Source organism: Muscardinus avellanarius, assembly GCF_963383645.1.
Source record: "Muscardinus avellanarius genome assembly, chromosome: 3".
Classification (NCBI taxonomy): domain Eukaryota; kingdom Metazoa; phylum Chordata; class Mammalia; order Rodentia; family Gliridae; genus Muscardinus; species Muscardinus avellanarius.
Window position 1 is genome coordinate 26,362,176 of NC_137788.1, and position 15,674 is coordinate 26,377,849.

The following is a 15,674-nucleotide window of genomic DNA, read 5'->3' on the forward strand; positions in this document are numbered from 1 at the left end:
ATAAAGAATAAAAATTAGGCCTGCGGGGGATAACTCAGAGGTAGAATGTCCCTGGGTTCCACCTCCAGTACTGAGGAAAAAAAAAAAAAAAAAAGACTGGGGGCATAGTTTGGAGGTAGAATGCCCCTGGGTCCAGTTCCCAGTATCCCTACCCCCTCTCACCCCAAAGGAACATTATCAAGCAACAAATGCTATAATCCCACAGCCCCAGGAGTTAAGACGATTACAGATGAACACACAGGTTTCGAGTGGTCAAGACCAGAGTTAGGAAGTTCCCAGGAGGAACTGGAAACAAGCTTTGGTTCTTACCTTTATGTAGAACACATGAATTCCCACCTTAAAAGGTGAAGCATGAGGTGGTGGTATGTGTTTGTTAATCCCAGTACTTGGGAGGCTGAGAAAGGGCAGGTTTACAGCCTGCCCTCAGCTACTTAGTAAGGTCCTTCACAACTTAGTGAGACCCTGTTCCAAAATAAAGAATAAAAAATAGAGCTGAGATTGTAGCTCAAAGGTAGAATGCCCCTAGGTTCAATCCCCCGCACCAAAAAAAAAAAAAAAAAAAGGTAAGGTTAAACATTTCTAGCACCGTGTACAGCAGAGGAATGAAGTCCTAAAGGAGCTTCACACTCAAGCTGGGTCAACAGTGACATGAAATTGTGATTGTTGCACAACTATGCCATTACCCATATGGAGTGCATTCCAAGATCACTGGAAAGTACCAATGCCAGAAGTACACCATTCCACACACCCCTCTATCTACTGCTTACAGCCACATCCAAGCACCCAGATCCCTGCATGGAATTCTAATAATTTGGCCAGGGGTTTAAAAACATTGGCTAACTCTTGGCATATGCTCATGAATGCTGTGTGTGGTATTAGGTATTAAACTCTAAAGTATTCAACCTCCATGCTATATCTCAAGCACTATTTATTTATTTGCTGGGGATGGAACCCATAGATATCTACCTCTGAGCTATCCCCTCAGCCCTATTCCCACCCACCCCCACCCCCAGTACTGGAGATGGAACCCAGGGGCATTCTAGCTCCAAGCTACACCCCCAAACCTATTTTTTATTCTTTATTTTGAAACAGGATCTCTCTGAGTTGCAAAGGACCTAAGTAGCTAAGGCTGTCTGTGAACCTGGATCCTCCTGTCTCAGCCTCCCAAATGCTGGGATTACAAGCATGCACCACCACGCCCGGCTATATTTTATGTTTTATTTGGAAACAGGGTCTCACTAAATTGCTGAGCCTCACTAAGTAGCCGAGGCTGACTTCAAACCTGCAAGATCCTCCTGTCTCACCCTCCTAAGTGCTAGGATTACAAGCATGTGCCACTGTACCTGGCTAGTCTTTTTCTTTTTTGCGGGTCTGAGGATGGAACCCAGAGGCATTCAACCTCCGAGCTACAGCCCTGCCCAATTTTTTCTTCTTTATTTTGAAACAGGGTCTCAGAGTTGTGGAGGGCCTCAATTAGTAGCTGAGGCTGTCCACAAACTGTGATCCTCTGGTTTCAGCCTCCCAAATGCTGGTATTACAAGCATGAGCTACCATGCCTATTTTTATTAAATTTATTTATGCAGTATTGAGGATTGAATCCAGATGAATTCTACCTCTGAGCTATACCCCCAGCCTATTTTTTACTCTTTAGTTTGAGACAGGGTCTCACTAAGTACCTGAGGGTGGTAAGTAGCTGAGGCTGGCCTGGAACCAGCGATTCTTCTAAGTACTGGGATTACAAGTGTATGCCACCGTGGCTGGCTTATTTTTTATCTTTTTGTGGTACTAAAAATTGAACCCGGAGGCATTCTAACTCTGAGCTACACGCCCAAACCAATTTTATTAATTTGGAAACAGGTTCTCACCAGGTTGATGAGAACCTGACTAAATTGTTGAGGCTGTCCTCCAACCTGTGAGCCCCCTGTCTCAGACTCCCAAGTATTGGGGTTGCAAATGTATGTCACCACACTTGCCTTTTTTGGGGGGTGGTGAGGACTGAACTCAGGGACATTCTACACCCAAACTACAACCCAGCCCTATTTTAATTCTTTAGTTGTAGAGGGCTCTGGTTGTCTCACTACTTTCAGAGGCTGTTCTGGCGCCTGTGATCCTCCCCTTTCAGCCACCCAAGTACTGGGAGTACAAGGGTTAGTTGCCACACCCAATTTCCTTCCCACCTTATTTTTTTTCCAGTACTGAAAATTGAACCCAGAGAGAGAGAGAGAGACATACACTAAGGATCAATCCCAGGGGCATTCTACCTTTGAGCTATATCCCCAGCCCTATTTTTAATTTTTACTTTGAAAGAGGGTCTTTCTAGGTTGATGAACATCTCATTACTTGCTGAGACTGTCCTCAAACCTGTAATATTCCTGTCTCAGCTTTCCAAGTACTGGAATTACAAGTGTGTGTCACTATGGCTTGGCTTAGCCCAATTTTTTGTTTTGTTTTTTTTCCAAAAAAGTTGAAAGTTTTCATGACTGTAATCCCAATACTTGGGAGGATAAGAAAAGAAGATCACAGATCCAAGGCCTGTGTGCAGTAACTTAGGCCCAGTAATTACACCTCCATTTCAGGGGAAAAAAAATTTTTTTTCCTATAGTACTATGAATTGAATCCAGGTATTTTCCACCTCTGATCTATACCCCCCAGCCCAATTTTATTTATTTTGAAAAAGGGTGTCACTAGGTTGATGAAAATCTCAGTACATGCTGAGGCTACCCTCTCACCTGTGATCCTCTTGTTTCAGGCTCTCAAATATTGGGATTACAGGTATGTGCCACCATATCCAGCTCAGTTTCAAAATTTAAGAAAATGCAAAAGGCTGGGTGTGCAGCTCAGTAGTAGAGCACCCATGGGTTCAATCCCTACTACCACCATAAAAAAAAAAAAGAAAGAAAAAAGACGGGCATGGTGTTACACACTTGTAATCCTAGTAGAGACAGGAGGACAGCAGGTTCAAGGACAGCCTCAGCAAGTAATGAGACTCTCATCAACATAGTGAGATCCTGATTCAAAATAAAACAACAACAACAAAAAAGAGGGCTGGGGTGTAGCTTGGAGGTAGAATGCCCCTGGGCATTCAATTCCCAATACCATTAAAAAAAACAAAATAAAAAAATAAAGAAGCCGGGTGTGGTGGCGCACACTTGTAATCCTTGCGCTTGGGAGGCTGAGACAGGAGGATCACACAAGTTCAAAGCCAGCCTCAGCTACTTAGTGAGGCTCTCAGCAACTTAGTGAGACCCTGTTTCCAAATAAAATAGAAAATAGGTCTGGGAGTGTAGCCAGGAGGTAGAAAGACTCTGGGTTCTACCCTCAGTACCACCAGAATAAATAAATAAATAAATAAATAAATAAATAAATAAATAAGAAAGAAAGAAAGAAAAGTCTTCTAATCTGTTCTTTTAAGAAAACTTACCCTGGAACACAGGATAACTCTGTCTCACAACAATCTAAAACACAACCTCCCTTAATATACATATAGAAATTAAATATTAAGCAGTTTAAAAAAAAGGCAAGATTGAAGGTGTAAAAATGTATTTTCTCAAATTAATTTTTCCAAACTGGATCCCATCCCAAATGCTGCCTACACTAGTGGTCCCCTCGGGGACGGGCTGGAGGCTGCATCCAATGGAAGTACACGGAGCGCCGGCTGCCGCAGCAGGGAAGTGATAAAAGAGAGAGTGCGATGCCCTCAAGAACTGAGGTATTCTTTAAAGTCTGAGTATGTGGGGTGCATAGAATAAGACTGTGTGCCCTGATTTTCCACTTCTGAAAGTCACACTTTAGAAGTTTTTGTTCTGAAAATTTCCTCAAAACACACCATAGACACACCATATTGTATCGTCTCAAAAATAGAAAAAGTTCTTCATGGAGTCTTTCCTTCCTCTTCCTTCTTCTTTTTTAGTTTTTTAAATGTCAATGATCACAAAAACTTCAGGCTTCTCTTCATTATAGACCTGCATTGCTGAATATGTTATTGCTTTGACTTCAGTTCCCTAAAGTTGGAGTTAGAGAAAATAGGAAAAAGAACATAGGAATCAGAACCATTAACTCTGGCAACGGTTGGCAAAAAGCCAAAAATGTATTATTCTGAGAAACTAAAACCCTGCATGAAACAATGACTTATCAAAGTAAGAAATTATTATATGCCGATCCACTGAACAGGAAAGGCAACACATCCACAGTAGAAAGCACACTAGCTTGGATCAGGAAACAGCTCCGGGCCAGGCTCTGGCACCTCGGTGGTGAAGCCGTCTGGGAACCAGCTTTTTACTCTTACCAAGAGGCATGAATCAAAGACCACAAGCTTTCCTACTCTTTGGCTTAGGGCTCCTCTTAGCCCCTTAGTTGCCACTCGTTCTCTGGCCCCGGCCCTCAAATTTCAACCTATTCTCTAATCATCTGTGAATATTCACTTCACCTCTTGGGATTCTTCTCTTTCCAAGTCTAGCTGGAGAATGAGACAGATGCCCAGGTCAAAGCTCTCCACATGATTCTGACACATGACACTCCCCCAGCCTGCCCCAGTTTAGATGTTCTCCTAAGCCCTTCCACTAAAAAAAAAACTAAAATAATTCTGTGTACCATAAAAGGTACAAGACATAGGTGAATGACATTTGTTAGCTCTCCAGCACAAAATAAACTTGAAGATTTTATTTTATTTATTCATTTATTTTTTTTTTGGTGGCACTGGGGTTCCTGGAAGTCCTTCTACCTCCTGGGCTACACTCCCAGACCTATTTTATATTTTTATTTGGAAACAGGGTCTCCTAAGCCAGCACACGCGGCTGGCTTCGAACTTGCGTGATCCTCCTGTCTCTGCCTCCCAAGCGCGAGGATTACAAGGTGCGCCACCACGCCCTTGCAAACTTGAAGATTTTAAAAGGATCTGAGTGGCTGGGCATGGTGGCGCACGCTTGTAATCCCCGTGCGCTTGGGAGGCTGAGACAGGAGGATCACACAGGTTCGAAGCCAGCCTCAGCTACTTAGTGAGGCTCTCAGCAACTTAGTGAGACCCTGTTTCCAAATTAAAAAAATATATATATATAGGTCTGGGAGTATAGCTCGGAGGTTCCACCCCCAGTACCACCAAAAAATAAATAAATAAATAAAAATAAATAAAAAATAAAATAAAAGGATATGAGTGGCCTCACCTTTGCTTTTGCTTCTGCAATAATCATGGGGCAAAACCAAAACCTAAATCACATCCACTTTCTGCCTAGGGTGTGTCCACAAATCTCAAAGAGGCGCTCAGCAGTGACCAGCAATCCTACATTCTACTAAATCCTCATTCTCCCCTCTCAGACAACTACTTCACATCTTCTCTAGCACCCCCCTCTCCTCCTTCAGTCAAGCCATGCTTCCAAGACAGAATAAGTGCAGTCAACAAGAACTGCCTCATCTTCTGTTTTTATTTTTTTATTTTTTATTTTTTTGGTGGCACTGGGGGCGAAACCCAGGGGCTTTTCTACCTCCAGGCTATACTCCCAGACCTATTTTATAATTTATTTGGAAACAGGGTCTCACTTAAATTGCTGAGGGACTCACTAAGTAGCTGAGGCTGGCTCTGAACCTGCGCGATCCTGTCTCAGCCTCCTAAGAGGTGGGATTACAAGCGTGTGCCACACACTCAGTATTGTTTTTATTTTTATTTTTTTGTGGTACTGGGGATGGAACCAAAGAGCATTGTACCTCCAAGCTACACCCCAGCCCTATTTTTCAGTCTTTTTATTTTTGAAACAGGGTCTCAATGAGTTGCAAAGGGCCTCACTAAGTAGCTGAGGCTGTCCACGAACTGCGATCCTCTGGTCTCAGCTTCCCAAATGCTGGGATTACAAGCCTGTGACACTGAGGCCTGGCTTTCTTGTTTTTATTTTTGAAACAATGTCTCCCTAAATTGCTTAGGTTTAATTTGAGGTTGGCCTCAAACTTTCAATCCTCCATTCTCAGTCTCCCAAGTACTGGGATTATAGGTGTATGTACCACCATAGTCACCTATAAATTGACTGTATATATTTGCAGTACCAGGAGCAGTCTGCCTCTAAGGTACACCTCCAGTCATATTTTTTATGCTTTTTTTTTCCTTTTTTGATGGTACTGGGGATGGAACCCAGGGGCCTTCTACCTCCGGGCTACACTCCCAGACCTATTTTATATTTTTATTTGGAAACACGGTTTCTTAAGCCAGAGAGGCTGGCTTCGAACCTGCGCCATCCTCCTGTCTCAGCCTCCCAAGCGCGGGAATTACAAGCTATATTTTTTATTCTTTATTTCGAAACAGGATCTCAATAAGTTGTGGAGAGCCTCACTAAGGAGCTGAGGCTGGCCTCGAACCTGCAATCCTCCTGTCTAAGCCCCTCAAGTACTGTGATTACAAGTGTGCACCACTACACCCATTATATAAATTAATTTTTAAGTCTCACAACAATCTATAACATACCTGACCCTAGAGCTCAATGCTGACTTCTACTCCATCTAATCAGATGTGTGATATCAGTGTTTTAACATTTCTAGACAGGTCACAAACAATTGAAAAAAAATTATCACATCATACCAATTATTAGACCAAGTTGTAGGTTACAGTCACATTTATAGACTTTATGTCAAGGAAGCATAAAATCTGTTTAATGGTTAGCCATTAAAACTTACCTGAGGGTGCTTGGACAATGAAAATTCTTCTCCCCACCTTAAGAAAAATTAAATCATGATTAAAATTTCTAAAATTCTACATTTGTTCTTTCTTTATATAGTTTAAAATAAGTCTTGCCAGGCGTGGTGGCACATACTTGTAATCCCAGCATTAGGGAGGCTAAAACCTGAGGACTGTGGTTCGTGGACAGCCTCAGCTACTTAGTGAGGCCCTCTGCAACTCAGTGAGACCTGGTTTCAAAATAAGAATAAAAAATAGGGCAGGGGCTGTAGCTCAGAGGTCGAATGCCCCTGGGTTCCATCCCCAGACCCGCAAAATACATACATACATACATACATACATACATGCATAAGCTGGGCATGGTGGCGCACGCATGTAATACCCGCGCTTGGGAGGCAGAGACAGGAGGATTGCGCAGGTTCGAAGCCAGCCGCGTTGGCTTCAGAGATCCTGTTTCCAAAAATAAAATAGGTCTGGGAATGTAGCCCAGAGGTAGAAGGGCTTCTAGGAACCCCAGTACCACACACACACACAAATAAAATAAAGTAAAATAAGTCTTGTAAATGTGATTCAGATACTAGATACTCAAAAAGTGATGGGAGGGGTAGAACAGCTAAACAGACTTCAGTGTGTGTGTGTGTGTGTGTGTGTGTGTGTGTGTGTGTGTGTTACTGAGGGTGGAACCCAGGGGCTTTTCTATGGGCTATACTCCCAGACCTATTTTATACTTTATTTGTTTTTTGGTTTTTTTTTTTTTTTTTTTTGGTGGCTTTATACTTTATTTGAAAACAAGGTTTCACTAAGTTGCTGAGAACCTCACTAAGTAGCTAAGGCTGGCCTCAAACCTGTGTGATCCTCCTGACTCAGCCTCCTAAACACTGGGATTACAAACATGCGTCACCACGCCCACCCTAGACTTTACTTTTTTTTTTTTTTTTTTTTTTGGTGCCAGGGTGGGGTACTGAACCCAGGAGCATTTTGCCTCTGAACTGAACTACACCTCTGTGGACTCACCAAGTTGTTGAGGCTGGCTTCAAAACTGGAATCCTCCTATCTCAGCCTCCCAGGTTCTGGAATTACAAGTGTGTTCCACCATACCTGGTTCAGATTTTACCTTGATTTGCCAGCCAACAAAGGTGTGGAAGGATTTGTTTAGTAGCTATTAACTGTTCCCAAGTACTGGGATTACAAGCGTGCACCACAACACCCAGCTTAATGAATATTATTTCATAATATAGTATAATATAGTATACTGTCCTCAAAAATGCAAACCCACAGGGGGGGAAAATATATATATATATATATATAATATATATATATATATATATACATATATATATATTTTTTTTTGGGGGGTGATACTAGGGATTGAATCATTGAATCCAGGGGCATTCTACTTCTGAGCTATACTCCCAGCCCCATTTTATTTTTATTTTGGACCAGAGTTTCACTACATTGCTGAGCCTGTCCTCAAACCTGTAATTCTCTTGTCTCAGCCTCCCAAGTACTGGGATCAAGGCATGCGCTACTACTCCCAGGTTACAGAGTGACTAAATATTCCCCATGGAGAAAGCAAGTCTGATTACCACAAACACAAAATACTAGATTCTGCAATATGGTCTGAACTTAGTTTGCATCTTATAACTTTTCCCAAAATATCCAGTCTGTATACAAAAAGCTCCCAGTACTTAAGAGAATTTTCATTCCTCTCCCCTTCACAGTAACACAGCTGAGTATCAGAATGTGGTATAGCACAAACAGCAAATATGTAAAATCCTGTTCAAGCTGGGCATGGTGGCGCACATTTGTAATCCCAGCATTCGGGAGGCTGAGAAGGAGGATCACCATTCACGGACAGCCTCAGCTACTATTTAATGAGGCCCTTTGCAACTCAGTGAGACCCTGTTTTAAAACAAAGAATAAAAAATAGGACTGGGGTTGTAGCTTGGAGGTAGAATGCCCCTGGGTTTCATAGTGCAAACAATTAAATTAAATCCTGTTCAATTACTTCTTCCTCCATTTATTTTTTGATACTGGGGATTGAACCCAAGGGCATTCTACTTCCAAGCTACAATCCAGCCCTTTTTATATTTTTAATTTGGAACAGGATCTCTCTATGTTGCTGAGGTTCTTCTCAAACCTGGGATCCTCTTGTCTTAGTCTCCCAAGTACTGGGATTCCAGGCATGCACCACCATCTCCAGCTAACAAATTTCATTATCTGCTACTTAAGAGTTTTAAGCTGGGTGTGGTGGCACATGCTTATAATCCCAACATTCAGGAGGTCAAGATAGGAAGGATTGCGGTTTGCAGACAGCCTCAGCTACTACTTAGTGAGGCCCTTTGCAACTCAGTGAGACCCTGTTTCAAAATAAAGAATGAAAAATAGGGCTGGGGGTGTTGCTTGGAGGGAGAATGCCCCTGGGTTCCATCCGTGGTACCACAAAAAAAAAAAAAAAAAAAGGAAGAGAGAGAGTTTAAAAACTTACCCGATTGATCGTAATTTAAAATTTCTTTGATCAATATTAAGTACTTTCACTTCCTATGGAGAAAAAAAATTCATCAAAAAATTTTATTTTTAAAATGGTCATATAAACCGTCTACTAGGACATTTTCTAGAAAATAGCATACAACTTCTCTAAAGCAAATTAAAGTAGAACAAGCTAAACATATTGAAGGAAACAAATTTTTTATTTTATATTCAAGAGAGGTCATCTTAAAAAATAGTTTAAAAACATGACTTAAGGGGCTAAGGGACTAGTTCAGTGGTAGAGCATGTGTTTAGTACAGGTAAGGCCCAGGGTTTGATTCCCCAGCACCAATAAATAAACTGAAAAAAGTGTCAAAAATATATCTGGCTGGGTATATTGGTACACGCTAGTAATCCTAGTACTTAGGAGGCTGAGACAAGAGGATTCCAGGTTTTGGACCAACCTCTGCAATTTAGTGAGGGTCTCAGCATCTCAGTGTGAAAATAAAAAATAAAATCAGGCTGAAAGTCTAGCTTAGAGGTAGAACACCCCTGGGTTTAATTGCCAGTACCGCACACACAAAACAAGTATCTGTAGCCAGGTGTGGTGGCACATGTCTGTAATCCCACTACTTGGGAGGCTGAGACAGAGGATTGAAAGTTCTAGCCAGGCGTGGTGGCGCACGCTGGTAATCCCAGCATTCGGGAGGCTGAGACCAGAGAATGGCGGTTCGCAAACAGCCTCATGTACTTAGTGAGGCCCTCCACAACTTAGTGAGACCCTGTTTCAAAATAAAGAATAAAAAATAGGGCAGGGGTATAGCTCAGAGGTCAAATGCCTCTGGGTTCCATCCCAAGAACCGCAAAAAATAAGTAAATAAATAAATAAAAAGAGGATTGAAAGTTTTAGATGAGTCTCAGCAACTTATCAAGACCCGTCTAAAAATAAAATAGGGATTGGGGCGGAAAGGTCTAGCTCAGAGATGAAACACCTCTGAGTTTGTTCCTTACTACCAAGAAAAACAAAAACAAACAAATAAACCAAAACAACAAACTGTGCCAGGCATGGTGGCACCACACACCTATAATCCCAGTACTTTGTAGGCTGAGATAGGAAGGTTACAGATTTGAGGCAGGCCTCAGCAACTTAGTGAGGCACTTATCAATTTAGTTAGACTCTTGTTTCAAATAAAATGAATAGGGCTGGGGACACAGATCAAAGGAAGAATGTCTCTGGGTTCAATCCAACACACACACACACACACACACACACACACACACACACACACACATCTCTGTAAAACCTATTTGGTAGAAACCAGGTGTGGTGGTGCATGCTTGTACTTAGAGGCTGAGACAGGAGTCTCAGAAGTACTTGGGAGGCAAGTTTGTGGTCAGGTTTGTGGATAGCAGGTTTGTGGTCTCAAATAGTGAGACCCCGTTTCAAAATAAAAGAATAAAAAGAACTGGAGGTATAGTTCAAAGGTAGAATACCCCTAGGTTCCATCCCTAGTACCACACACACCAAAAAAGGAAAAAAATATATAGTAGAGGAGGAGGATGTAAGATTTTAGTCATTCTCAGCCCATTATTACGATACTTTAGACACTTAGATTCTATAGAATGAGTGACTCAGTTGGTAGAGTATGTGTAGTGGAGCTGGTAAAGAAGATAATATAAGAATTACAGAAACAAGGAGGGTTAGGTAACAACGATGTTAGAGCAGTATCCCTTCTGGAAGCTGAAAGCAGAAGTAATCTTCATCTGGCTTTTCCTTTTTTTGAATTAAGATAAACTAAAAGCAGCAATTGTTGAAGTTGGACCAAAGTGACGGAGCTGCTAAACTTCAAATGGAACAAAAGAAACATATGGGTGAACATAAACAGCTCAAACTTGGGAGCCACAGAAAGTGTGAAGGAAGATTGTAGGTGAACTCTTATCAGACAATCCTGATTAGTGACAAGTGTCCATGATCAGAGGCCAAAATACAAAGGCCTCTGATCATGGTACTCAGGTTAACCAAGTGCTATGTAAGCAACATCTTACATATCTGTATAGACTTGTTTTGCATCACATATTCTATTTTAAATTATTTTAAAATTAGGAACTAAGAGCCCATTTGCTCCAGAGAAAAGAGAAAGCTTTGCTTACCCGGGGTATGAAGTATTCATCAGCACTGAACTTATAAAGCCACTCATCCAAAAAGTGAAACAGAAGAGATTGTAAGTCATCTCCTACAGGATCAAAAAGAGTCATAAGAGTATAATCTTTAATAATTCTGGTTTCTAAAAATTTGTATTTATTTATTTATTTATTTATTTATTTATTTATTTATTTATTTATCTATTTATGCAGTATTGGGAATTGAACCCCAGTGCATTCTACCTCCAAGCTACACCTCAGCCCTATCTTTAACTCTTTATTTATTTTTATTTCTATTTTTTGTGGTACTAACTTTACCTATTTATTTACTTATTTTGAGGTACTGGGGATGGAACCCAGGGGCATTCTACCTCCCAGTACACCCTCAGACCTAATTTTTTATTCTTTATTTTGAAACAGGGTCTCACTGAGTTGCAGAGAAACCCTCCTGTCTCAGCTTCCCAAATGCTGGGATTACAATCGTGTACCACTACCCTTGACTTTTAACTCTTTATTTTGAAATAAGGTCTAAGTTTGGAGGGCCTCACTAAAGAGAAGGGAGACTGTGATCTTCCCTCCTCCTGTCTCAGCCTCCAAAGTACTAGAATTGCAAGCATGTGCTGTCACACCAGGCTGTTTCTATTTATTTATTTATTTATTTATTTATATATTTATTTATTGGTGGAACTGGGGTTCCTGGAAACCCTTCTCTGGGCTACACTCCCAGACCTATTTTATACATTTTTAAATTTGGAAACAGGGTCTCCTAAGCCAGTGCGGCTGGCTTCGAACCTGCCCGATCTTCCTGTCTCCGCCTCCCAAGCGCGGGGATTACAAGCGTGCGCCACCACACCCAGCCAGGCTGTTTCAATTTAAAAGTACAATGAACTTCTCAGTCTAGCTTAAAGGAAAAAAAAAAAAAGGCTCATAATCAATTTTGTTGTTCTTATTGTGAAAATACACACAGATTCTGTAGAATACTACAAATCTATATAACTATGTTTCCCTCGTAACTAAATAAGTTACCTTGGGTTTCTACTTCTACTGTTTGCAGGGGCTCCACAGTTCCAGTATCTGTCATGTAACCAAACATGGCCATTGCACACTGTTCAAATGCTTCCTCCAGCGTGTCACCCCAGGCATGTAACCTAAAAAAATATATTTACACTCTGTAATATAATCTGCTACAAAAGAGAAAACGCCACAGCAAAGTAAAAAAAAAAATCAATTTGGTAAGCACGAAATTAAAGACCTCAATCAATTTAGTGGCACCAAAACTGGGTGCTTTTTTTGTTTTTTGTTTTTGTTTTTTGGTGGTACTGGGGGTGGAACCCAGAGGCTTTCTACCTCCGGGCTATACTCCCAGACCTTTTTTTACATTTTATTTGGAAACAGGGTCTCACTAAGTTGCTGAGAGCCTCACTAAGTAGCTGAGGCTGGCTTTGAACCTGTGTGATCCTCCTGTCTCAGCCTCCCAAGCGCGGGGATTACAAGCGTGCGCCACCACGCCCGGCTTAAAAACTGGGTGCTTTTACATTCGATCTTAATCAAAAGGCCAAGAAGCAATAACTGGGTGCTTTTAAACTATCATTTTCATGTTCAGAAGAAACCAAAATGAGAAGAGAAAGATAAAAACTAGAAACACCAGATCAAAACATTCAACCTTCTTATTTAAAGACATGATTTTGGAGGAGGAACTCCAGCTATACTCACTGGACATCTGCTGTATGATCCAAATCTGAGGAAAGGAAAAAATATTAATGTCACTAAACTTGACCCTCAAGCCATAAGAAAAAAATTTCAGTTTATTAAAAACATCATTCAGTGGGCATGGTGGTACAAATCTGTAATCCCAGTACTTGAAATACTAAAATAAGAGGATCACAGGTTCAAGGATAGCCTCAGCAAGTAGTGAGACTTGAATCAAGACCCTGTTTCCAAGCCAGGTGTGGTGGCGCACACTTGTAATCCCAGTACTGTGGAAGCTTGAGACAGGAGGACTGCAGGTTCATGAACAGCCTCAGCTACTTAGTGAGGCCTTCTGCAACTTAGTGTTTCAAAATAAAGAATAAAAAAGAGGGCTGCAGATGTAGCTTAGAGGTAGAATGCCCCTGGGTTCAATCCGCAAACAAACAAACAAATGAATAAAAAAAGAAAGAGAGAGAGACAGAAGAGAGAATTGAGATTTCTCTCTGTTTAACTTCTTACGAAGCCAGGCGTGGTGGCGCACACTTGTAATCCCTGCGCTTGGGAGGCTGAAACAGGAGGATTGCACGGGTTCGAAGCCAGCCTCAGCTACTTAGTGAGGCTCTCAGCAACTTAGTGAGACCCTGTTTCCAAATAAAATATAAAATAGGTCTGGGAGTATAGCCCGGAGGTAGAAAGCCTCTGGGTTCCACCCCCAGTAACGCAAAAAAAAAAAAAATTTTTTTTTCTTATGAATAACTAGTCTAAATCTAAGTAAAAACAATTTTACAAAGTAAATTCCACAATATATATTATGAACTTTTGTCCTAATATTCTCAGGGAGAGACCTAAAAATCCCAACTGTTACTATAGCACACTCCACTGGATCTGTAATCTCAACATTACCAGTCTATTTGTTCACATCAAGACTTCCATCAATTCTTCCCACTTTCCCATTTAAGATCACAAAATATTATGAATAAAAAATTCTTTGAGATTAAATACATTTCCTTAACTTACAAAAAGAAACCTAAAATCCAAATAGATTGTGTGATTTTTATTTTCTTTCAGGAATATACTGTGGTGTAGAGACAGAAAGGAGACTGGAACTGAGGTTTTCTTACTCCTAACAAGCTAATATGTTTTTTTTTTTTTACCATAAAACAGCATTCTTTGTGGCAAAGTTCAAATTCAACTCTTTTATTTATTTATTTACTTTAATTTTAATTTTTTTTGCAGTCAAATGCCTCTGGGTTCCATACACACACACACACACACACACACACACACACACACACACACGACGACGACAACGACGACTGCTGTGCTAGAGATCAAACCCAAGTCCTTGCGCATGCTAGGGGAACACTTTACCACTGAGTTACACCTCCAGCCCACACTCATAACTATTCTCAGATGATGGAACTGAGATGTAAAAACAGTAATATAATCTGCCTGAAATCACTAAAGTAAAAAAGAAAAAGAAAAAGACAAAGCCAGGTTGTTGTTGTTATTATTTTAATAACAACACGATCGAGATAAAACATCAAATTAGAAATTCCCTTCTTAAGTTTTCCCAGTTCTCTAACCCGGTCATACTCTATTCTACGACAACTCCCCAAATGCCTGAAAATACAACTATCTTTACAATTACTGCGGTAGTAAAATCCACAAAGGTAAGTGTGATTAGCTGCATGCGGAAGAAGATCAGGTGACTGTAAATGTGGGAGCCCAGGTATCCTGATTCTCAAGCCAGGTGGTCGTCCCCCCCCCCCAATACAAAACACACCACAATACAGGATGCGGTGTACAATGGGTTCAGGTATGCAGCACCTACGAGGCAAAGTAAAAGGCGAGGCCGGAACGCTCAGGTAAAAGGAGTCGGGGACGCTCGGGTGCCCACATCTGAAAAGAGAAGTGAGCCACCTACTCACATTCGTACTTCCGATCGACCGGAGGGTACTTGGCTTTGATCGCCTTCTGCTTCTCAGTCAAATTGTAATCTCTGTCCTCCCTCTCTTCCAAAGCCATGATTACACACCACACACTACTTCCGCCCTTCCTCCGCCTGACTTCCGCCAACATTACAACTTCTGCCCTAGACCCCGCCCACAGCCTGCTCCTTAAAGAACCAGGACCCTATTCTCGTCTCGGAACGTAGTTGGCCTCTCAGTCTCCATCACAGGCCTTTCCGCTTCAGTGGCATGTTTAGAAGGCCACGGCCCCACCTTTGCTTATCACTAGTTCTTTATAAGAAGTAGATAAACGAAATGGAGACATTGAATTAGACAACTTTAAGCCTGGATGGTGAGGCCTCTCCGCCTTGCTTCCAGAGTTAGACCCGGAAGCATTCCGTATTTCTCAGTATTCTGAGGGGGTCGTGAGCGTAACTGCACTTAAGAAAATGGCGGCCCCCAGAAGTGAGCCGACTAAGCCGTCACGTGACCCCGATGGGCACGAACCCCTCAGCCCGGGAGCGCGCGCAGCCTGCGGCCAGCGGCTCCCGCGGCGTGGGGGGGAAGGGGCGGAGCGCGCGCCTCGGCCTCGCAGAAAAGAGACTCTGCTCCTCGGGATAGGCCGCGGGCGCGGATACCCCGCCCACTCCGCCTTTCGCTGCGTTCCGATTGGCCCGCGTTGGCGCGAAGGTGCGCGAGCCCGCCCTCACGCAGGGGCCGCAGGAAACAATAGAGGCCGCGCGCGGGGAGCGAGCGCTCGCAGCCTC

General features: G+C 42.0%; 1 protein-coding gene across 1 annotated transcript; it reads right to left on the reverse strand.

Annotated features, from left to right (window-relative positions):
* Positions 1-3,914: 3,914 nt before the first annotated feature.
* ZBTB8OS (zinc finger and BTB domain containing 8 opposite strand) lies at positions 3,915-14,983 on the reverse strand (the record flags this gene model as incomplete). The annotated part of the gene is made up of 7 exons (XM_080693327.1): positions 3,915-4,001; positions 6,655-6,691; positions 9,144-9,196; positions 11,276-11,358; positions 12,293-12,414; positions 12,980-13,004; positions 14,887-14,983. 7 exons carry the CDS (start codon positions 14,981-14,983, stop codon positions 3,915-3,917), a joined length of 504 nt encoding a protein of 167 aa, XP_080549453.1.
* Between the last annotated feature and the right edge of the window lie 691 nt (positions 14,984-15,674).